This window comes from Vigna umbellata, chromosome 8 (assembly GCF_029865625.1).
Source record: "Vigna umbellata cultivar VRB3 chromosome 8, Vumbellata_1.0, whole genome shotgun sequence".
Lineage (NCBI taxonomy): Eukaryota > Viridiplantae > Streptophyta > Magnoliopsida > Fabales > Fabaceae > Vigna > Vigna umbellata.
The window spans coordinates 39,121,678-39,130,737 of NC_142172.1; the positions used below are offsets into that span (position 1 = coordinate 39,121,678).

The following is a 9,060-nucleotide window of genomic DNA, read 5'->3' on the forward strand; positions in this document are numbered from 1 at the left end:
AAGATTTCTGAGTGATGTTGAGTATATTTGATGGGGAATTGGTAACTGTTTAAATTTTAATGTTGATTGTTTGAAGTTAGAGAAGATATAATCCATTATAGAATTTATAGCAATGAAGAGGAAAGTGTTTTAGGGTTGTTTTACTCTAAATTGAGAGTTTGGTTTTAGAGGAGCGAAGTTGGAGTAATAATTGATGTTTGGGATCGATATTAGAGTCATTTAAAATTTGTATAAAACTTTAGTTAACAAAAAGGAAGGATGTTAAATTGGGGAGTAAGAAATTGATAAGAGTAGTAGGCTAGTTTAGTGCTAAATAGAAATAGAAATTTTGATACGTGAGATTTTGAGATAAAGATTAAATGGAGAATCTTGATGTTTAAAGTCTATTCTTGGGCTATTTAGGACTTGTTTAGAGGTTAAATTTATCAAATTGTGATGAGGGATGAGTATGAATGAATAGTTAGAAGTTCATGTGAAAATAAGACTAATAGAGTTTAAGTTGAGTCATGAACACTTGAATGAGTTCAATTAAGGTTAGATGGGAGTTGCAGATGCATGTGGAGTTGTGAGTGGTAGTGTATGAGGTTATGAATGTATGAAAGTATGGTTTAAGAAGGGTTTCTAAGGAGAAATTTTTGTTGGTTGTTTCAAGGAGAGTAATGTATTATGTTGGGACTCAACATTTGAAGTTATCCTGACACTCTAATAATCACTCCATCTCAAACAGGGGAGGAGATTATGTAATGAGGAGTAGCAGAAGGTTCTAGTCTATAGTTTGATTTTCTTTGTCATAGATGAGTGACATATTAATTTTGTGTAATAGCTTGAGGACAATTATTTTACCACTATAAATATACAACTTGCCATAGTCTAACATCAATACATATATCTGAAAATAAAATCTAAAGACTTTTTTTTATGTTTATATTTGATTTAAAAATGAATTATGTTATATGAAATTTTATAATTCCATTTAATATTACTTCTTCTATAACTTATCATATTTTTTTAATATTATTTCTGTATAATTATATATATATATATATATATGTATATTGAATTATTGTTTTTATATATTTGAATTAATTACTCATAAAAGTAATAAAATTATACATACTTGAATGGAGTAGAAAGGTAAGATGCATGTGTAGTTTGGCACGTTTAAAGACGGGTGGTTGTAAAGTATGGTTGTATGATGCCACATGTCCTTGAAAGCGAAACTTTCACAGCACGCAAGCACATTTTATTACAATCCTGAATTTGGGTTTCGCAGAACAAAGTGTGGGAAAGAAAATGGGACACTGTAACCGCTGCTTCTTCACCCTGTGCCCTCTTCTCCTTCTTCTGCTGCTTCCTTCTCCCTCCGGCGCGGATCTCCAATTTGATTTTCCGGCGAAGATCAGAGACCTTAACCTTTTACCTTCACAAGATGTCAACATCGTTCGCCACCCTAATTCTCACGCCAACAAACTCGTCGAGAAACCCCTCAGATTCCCAAACTTGTTGACTCTACAGTCTGGCGTTTCACTCGACAATTTGGCTCATTCCGCTGGTTACTATCCTATTGCCCATTCTAATGCAGCCAGGTTTGCTTCTTTTTTTTTTTTTAAATAAAAAATTGATTGAATGTATATGTTTTCACTGTACCTTACGTGCATGTTGAGTTAAATGGTAAAACCCCAGTTTATTGTTGATAGTATCATTTGTTGTTTAACCTTATTTTTCTTTTCAGGAAAACAAAACAAGAAAAACATTAACCCTTTTAGTTATGGTTACGTTTGTCTAAACGACTTATTTAATACGCGAAAAACACGTTTGTTATATAGGTTAGCTTTATCCTGTGGAGAAAACTTAATTCATTTTACCTCGAGAACTTGTAGATAAGTTTTTAGTTGTTTCCATATAAGTTCTAATTAGTTTCATGAGCTATTCTGGAGAGCTTATTAAATTAATTTTGGAACATAATTCTAAACTATTTTTTAGAGCACTTTATATTAGGATGAAGAGGGGAAAAGAAAATGGTTGAATTAAATATTCTTAATTCTTTTATGTCGGTGAAATATGATTGTTCCGGGGAAAATGCTGCAAATCCTTGGTATGCATTTATTATTTATTTTTGGGTTTGGGTTGAATGGTGCAGGATGTTCTACTTTTTCTTTGAATCACGGAACAGCAAGAAGGATCCTGTTGTTATTTGGTTGACTGGGGGACCTGGTTGTAGCAGTGAATTGGCTTTGTTTTATGAAAATGGCCCTTTTAAGATTGCTGACAATATGTCCCTTGTGTGGAATGATTATGGTTGGGACAAGGTAATACTCATATCATTTGTTGCCTTTCAACTGCGCCTTTCCTACTTTCCTATGATTATCTTGTATGAGGTCTTGATAAATTGCCTGGTGACCTTTCAGGTGTCCAATCTTCTCTATGTTGACCAACCAACTGGAACTGGCTTTAGTTACAGTACGGACAACCGTGACATTCGTCATGATGAAGTAGGAGTGAGCAATGACTTGTATGACTTTTTACAGGTACTTGTGTTAGCTCAAAACACTCGTTATACAACATTAATGCAGTGTCTACTTATTTGGTTGCCTGACTTGTATTTATTGTTTCTTTTCTGGAACAGAAACTGTATCTCCTATGTTTTTATTCTCTAGCATTTCTTAATGGCTCTTCTTAGAAGACCAAAACTAAGCAATGTGTCGTTATCTTGAATTTTGATTTAAACACCTCGCTTAGCTTCATCAGCAATGTCTTGTCTTAGCAAAGTTTTCTGTTTATCCTACAGGCTTTCTTTGCTGAACATCCTGAGTATGCAGAGAATGACTTTTTCATTACCGGTGAATCATATGCTGGACATTATATTCCAGCTTTTGCAGCTCGAGTCCATAGGGGAAACAAAGTTAAAGAAGGGATTCATATAAACCTAAAGGTCTGTTACATTGATATGTGAGCTATTCTTCTTAAGTTTTAGATATACGATGAAAGGTGAGTAGACTTGCTTGGCTAACTGGAAGTGGTTAAACAGGGATTTGCCATTGGTAATGGGCTTACTGATCCGGCGATTCAGTATAAAGCATACACAGATTATGCACTGGACATGGGCATAATTCAGAAGACTGACTATGATCGCATCAACAAATTGATGGTCCCAGCCTGCGAATTGGCAATAAAATTATGTGGTAATTCACATGTGATTTTGTTGCATGCTCTGCTTTCACTGGATTTTGTGTTTCTTATATTTTGTAATTAGAAGCTAAGGCTATAATTGAATTAAACAGAGAGAAATGCCATAAATATTCATGTATTTATTTTAACGAATACTAAAGACTTCCGTAAATCAGTTATATAAAATTGTGCTTTAGAATTGTGTATTGTCCACAGCTTATCCTACAATACTGTAAACTGGATAATCATATCATTTTCAGAAGTATGTAATAACTATCTTGACAATAAATGCATTACTTTTTTCCAAAATCACCTAGTGGGATAAAGGCTTTGTTGTTGTTTGTTTAAGTGCATACTACTTTTTTATTATGAATTATCAGAAGGAAGTTCTCCAATCATATTTAGAGTTTCACGTTAATAATATGCAATGGATTAATGGGAGACCAACAGCCACAGTACTCATGTCACTTTATGTGATTTTATCCTTGTATGAAATACTTTTAAAATTCAACATATAATAATATTTTCGTGGATTTTAACTTTCAGCAATCATGTGGCATTTAAGCAAGTTTCATAATCCTGATCAATGAACCAAGAATTAAGTGGTTCTCACTTGCTTAAAAAATCCTTTCAGGTACTGATGGAACAATTGCGTGCATGGCTTCATATTTTGTTTGTAATACAATATTCAATTCCATCGTGTCACATGCTGACAATATCAATGTGGGTAACAAAGTTGCTTCCTCTTCTGCGAGTTTTAGATGTTTTTAGTACCTTAGTTTACTTGTTTGCGGAATATAATTAACTCTACTGAATTACTTGGGAGGGCATTAAGCATGAAGCATGGTCAAAATACCGGCTTTTTTGTTGATAGATATTCTGATACCATGTTAATATATCTCTCAATCTACAAAGTCTGTTGTCAAGTTCGAAGGGAAGATGTATTTTGATTTTCTTGAGCGAATTTCATAAGTTTTTCTTGTGTTGCAGTATTATGACATCAGGAAGAAGTGTGAGGGGAGCCTCTGCTATGATTTTTCGAACTTGGAAAAATTCTTAAGCATAAAATCTGTTCGGGATGCACTAGGAGTTGGAGATATTTCTTTTGTGTCTTGTAGTTCCACAGTTTATCAGGCTATGCTAGTGGATTGGATGAGGAATCTTGAAGTTGGTATTCCTTGCCTTCTTGAGGAAGGAATCAATATGCTTGTGTACGCTGGGGAATATGATCTCATCTGCAACTGGCTTGGTAAGTGCTTGTGCCTTTAAAATTTCATACATTATAGAGTTTTCAATGCAATGTGTAATGTTCTTTTTCCTTGTGGTATGAATTCAATGATTAGGTAATTCAAAATGGGTTCATGCGATGGAGTGGTCAGGGCAGAAAGAATTCGTGTCCTCACCCGAAGTTCCTTTCACAGTTGATGACTCTGAAGCTGGACTATTGAAGACCTATGGACCATTAAGTTTCCTAAAGGTATGTATCTCTCTTCCCCACCTCCAACCCCCCACACGCACAAAATGATTACTCACTTTGATATTTTACAGGTTCATGATGCTGGTCACATGGTGCCGATGGATCAGCCAAAGGCTGCTTTAGAAATGCTCAAGAGGTGGACTCAGGGAACACTTACAGAATCTGGAGATGATGCTGACAAATTGGTTGCAGAGATGTAATCACTACTTATGTTGTAATTAGTTCTACAAAAATATGATGCAATAATGAGAGTGAATCAAGGCCGTGCGATGTAAAATGTTGAGATCTAAACGGTTTACACTTCAAACTTCATATCCGTGGGATTTTCAGTGCTTACACATTGCCGAGTGGCACACGGATCCAATCCATTGCAAAACTTTCATTTCTTTTATATGATGAAATTATTATATATTTAAAGAAAAGACTAAGATTTCATCCAGTTTTGGGAAACTGAATCTAGTTCTCAAACATTCATCGGGAATTATAAAAAAATGAAATTCAATGCTTGAATAATATAATTTTACTTTCAATTTATAAAAGTTTTCGTGCTGGATATAATTTACACGAATTTTAGGTACTTGTTCAAGTAAGTAAATATGGGAATATATGTAAATTGAATAATTGAGAGAAACTAGTATCAATTTGAATTATAAATCTATTTGGTTTAGCTGATTAAACAGTGAGTTATTCATTATAATAGATTAATTAAAAAGAAATCAAACATAAGAGGAAGAGTTATTCTTTTAATTATTCTTGGAATAATTTTATTATCTTTATAACTAATATATTAAATTAAATTTAATAAAAATTAAATTAAATTATTGCAATTAGAAATTAATTTAAATATATCAATAATTTCTTATTATTTTGAGTATATATATATATATATTTGTTATCATCAGCTGTGTGTGTAAGAGTCATAGTGGAAGAAATTGGAAAGTAGTGAGGAAAATCATGTCATCTGCTACTTCCATTGGATTATCAGCAAATTCGTGGTTGCGCTATCACGTATCAATGCCTCCTTCATGTTTTCCAGTTTCAGTGTCTTATTCTTCTTCTTCAAACTCTTCTAAGTTCTGCCATTATATTCGGAGAGCATCCTATGAAGGTAAAATTTACAATCTTATCACTGTCTTCTCTAATACCCAATTGGGGCATTGTGCAGTTCTTCAAATCAACACTCCTACCCACCAGTGATGTTAAATTTTTGTTTTTTCTTTCTATATCGCGTAGTATAGATTTGGACTTCGAGCTTCCGAGCTTACTTATGTAACTTCTATATTGAGGGGAAAAAATTATTTTATTCAGAGGGCGCTACGAACTACAAGTCTTTTATATAATGTTTTTCTATCGTGCAGGTCTTCCTAATGAGGTGGTTGAGGACTCCAAATTCGTTCCTTTGAATGCAGAGGATCCTATATATGGTCCACCTGTAAGTCATGGTTAGTTTTGAATAACATGTTTTCAATCACTTATTATAACTTTTCACGTCACTGCCACGATAAAATAATTTTGAACATACACACTCATAAAAAATGCCTAGTAACGAACTTTTCATTGAAATCAAAAGTTATCTTCTAGTGTCTCTGATAAGCCTTGATTCCTATTTATTTGGCTTAGAAAATTTTAATCGAGTGAGTTTTGTGTATGTTCTTTTCACTCTATCTTGACTTGGGTCAGAACTTTGTAATCTGACTCTGACTTTATATTTAGTCAAACCCACGTTTCTTTTGTTCTGCAGGCCTTATTGTTGTTGGGCTTTGAAGCAGATGAAGCTTTGAAGGTAGATTCATGTCTTGAAATATATACGATGCCTTCTGTTTCTTTTACTTTCTATCTCTTTACTTAAGTGGCCATTCAGTGTACTTGAATTTCTAATCAACCTTTGCTCTGGTTATTGTTTGTGCTTTCAATTTGATGATCCAAAATATCATCGATGAGTAGCTTTTATTGATATTGTTGCCACTGTTGAAAATCCTGTATATACCTTGTAATGTATCATTAATTTATCAGCTGTCAGTAAATTACTATAGTAACATAGCCAATCAGCTTACGATGATTATACAGTCATATGTTACTTTAGATATATTTGCATTAATGTCATTTAATAGTATAATGTCCATCTTGATATTGAGCAGATCCAACAGCTTTTAAAAGAGTTAGATGGTGAATTCCTCAAGGTAACATCTCATTTCTTCTCTTTCATGGCCATTTTTTTTTAAACCAAAATCAATGGGGTAAATATTCTGGAAGAAAATGAAGAGGGGAAGGGGGCGGGGTTGATTATTTTATTATTGTTTCCACCAGACTATCCTGCTGTAGACTAAAAGATCATTCTTTCTAATGAGTAATTTCTTGACACAACAAATCTACAAAATGGACGGATAATATAACTGGCTGCTCTTGTAAAAGTCAAATAGTTTTCAGCCTTTTGTTGATGGGAATGTTGTGGATCAATAATTAGTAAAAGATGAATTTTTGATAAACAAAGGACCATTTTGATCAGAAGGCAAAATTTTCATACATATGCAGAATAACTAGCTTGTGCTCGACCTGATACCGAATAGTTTTATAATTTTATTCTTTTGTTACATCCGAGTAAGCAACATGGGAATATGTCATTTGAGATTGAAAAGTATTTTGTAATGGGTAGAAACCTGGCCCCAAGAGAGGTCTGATTAAAACACCTACTTAAATGGCCAAATATTGTTTCAAAGTCATAACTATATAATCCATGCTGTGCCTCTTTTACCTACAAGGTGCATTCGTAGCTATCTCAAGAAGAATTGAAAAAATAAATAGGGAGTATAATGTGTTGCATTGCAGGTCATCTATTGCACAGAAGACATGATTACAAGTTCACTTTGGGAGGCAATGCATACAACACAACAGAGTCTGGAAGAGGTCAAGGTATAAATATTTATGTATTACTTTCATCTAACATCTTTCTGTGCACTCGTCGAGAATTTGAACTCATAAAGTGATAATAAGTAACAAGAAAAAGTTTTTCCTTTGTTATCGCTGCCTACCATTTCATACATATTCATTATGTATTTGCAGTTTGTCATGTAGACTTTATTGTATCAAAACTGGAGAACTCACCACCTCTAATTTTGTGAGCATAAGAATCTTGAACCTTGCAGCTCTATATATGTTAATAAACATGCTTCTAATTCACTAAGGAACTTTCACCTGGACAAAATACTTTTTACTGAAGGATTAAGGTGGCACATATTGATATTTCATTCGGTCATGGCAATCCTTAATTTATGAATTACATTGAAATCTCTTCATGTTCAGTATTTTGTACCCTGCAGATAGCCAAGTCACTTCCCCGGATATGTTTCTTGTCTGGTTTAAGCGGAGAGGAGATGATGATGTTCATAGATTCTTTTCCGGAAACTGGTAACAAAAATATGATCACACCCTCAATTGTTCCTTAGCGTTTGTTGAAGATGAAATCTTTCTTTCTGAACATCCTCGGCAGATTTTTCACACGTTCACTATGGTTTTGAAATGTTTGTTATGCAGGACTAAAACCAGCTGCATTTGCTGCACTTGTTCCTAACAGTGCTAATAAACCCCTGCAGGAATTGATAGAAGAAGTAAAGGGGGACCATGAGACGTTGGTATGTATTTTTTTTTCGGAACAATTCTTTATCATTTTCAATGAGCTTATGATCAACAGGAACAAATATTTTATGACTGCAGACTGGAGAAGAGTTATGAAAATCTGAATTCCCATTTAATCCAAGGAAGCAATGGGAAAAGCAACCTGGTCTGATAAATCTACACTAATAAATCTCAATCACGATAGGAATTTAAGTGTAGAAAATTTGTTATTGTTCCCAACTGTTTTACATAGTACTTAATTGGATATTCTGTCGTTAGTAGTAACTTCTGGAAAATATGGATGGAATCTTATTCTGTGGTAAATTGTATATTCTAAAACTCATAAATTTGTACTGAAAGTTGAGCCATAAGGCAGAACAAAATTTTAAGCAATTTTTGGATGACGTTTGACCAATAAGAGTTGAAAAAGTATTTAGTCGTGTTAAGAGAATATTCTGAACTTGTAAAAATTAAATGTTTCTCATCCACAAAATTCAATCGGGAAACTTTGCTCAAGAAGATATCATTCAATATTTGAACCAACAATTTCTCGAATCTGAAATAAAGAGAGTTAACTTTCACAACACAACATAGGCAACTTCTTCCTGCACCTTCATATTCCCCAACTACACCCTTCAGAAATTAGGCATTGGTGGGTGTTGTAGTGGTTTTATTGTGTTGTGACCAATCAGAGTCTGAGCTTGTAATGCTTAGTGATGGTTGCTAGTGATTTGTGGGTGGCTGGTGGAAGGTGCTCTTGCATTGCATGTTCGGTGAATCTTTGTTTTTCATTTTCTGTTCCA

The 9,060-nt window shown here is 33.8% G+C and overlaps 2 protein-coding genes across 2 annotated transcripts; both read left to right on the forward strand.

Moving 5' to 3' along the window:
- Positions 1-1,256: 1,256 nt before the first annotated feature.
- On the forward strand, positions 1,257-5,036 carry LOC124821455 (serine carboxypeptidase-like). Its single transcript, XM_047293332.2, has 9 exons — positions 1,257-1,586; positions 2,141-2,309; positions 2,409-2,528; positions 2,789-2,932; positions 3,029-3,182; positions 3,803-3,891; positions 4,159-4,417; positions 4,512-4,645; positions 4,717-5,036. Exons 1-9 carry the CDS (start codon positions 1,294-1,296, stop codon positions 4,843-4,845), a joined length of 1,491 nt encoding a protein of 496 aa, XP_047149288.2. The 5' UTR covers positions 1,257-1,293; the 3' UTR covers positions 4,846-5,036.
- Positions 5,037-5,555: 519 nt separating this feature from the next.
- Positions 5,556-8,658, forward strand: LOC124821462 (vacuolar acid trehalase). Its single transcript, XM_047293351.2, has 8 exons — positions 5,556-5,753; positions 6,004-6,077; positions 6,387-6,428; positions 6,784-6,825; positions 7,472-7,555; positions 7,963-8,050; positions 8,177-8,274; positions 8,357-8,658. The coding sequence occupies exons 1-8, from the start codon at positions 5,600-5,602 to the stop codon at positions 8,372-8,374; spliced, it is 600 nt and encodes a 199-aa protein (XP_047149307.1). The 5' UTR covers positions 5,556-5,599; the 3' UTR covers positions 8,375-8,658.
- The last annotated feature ends 402 nt before the right edge of the window (positions 8,659-9,060 follow it).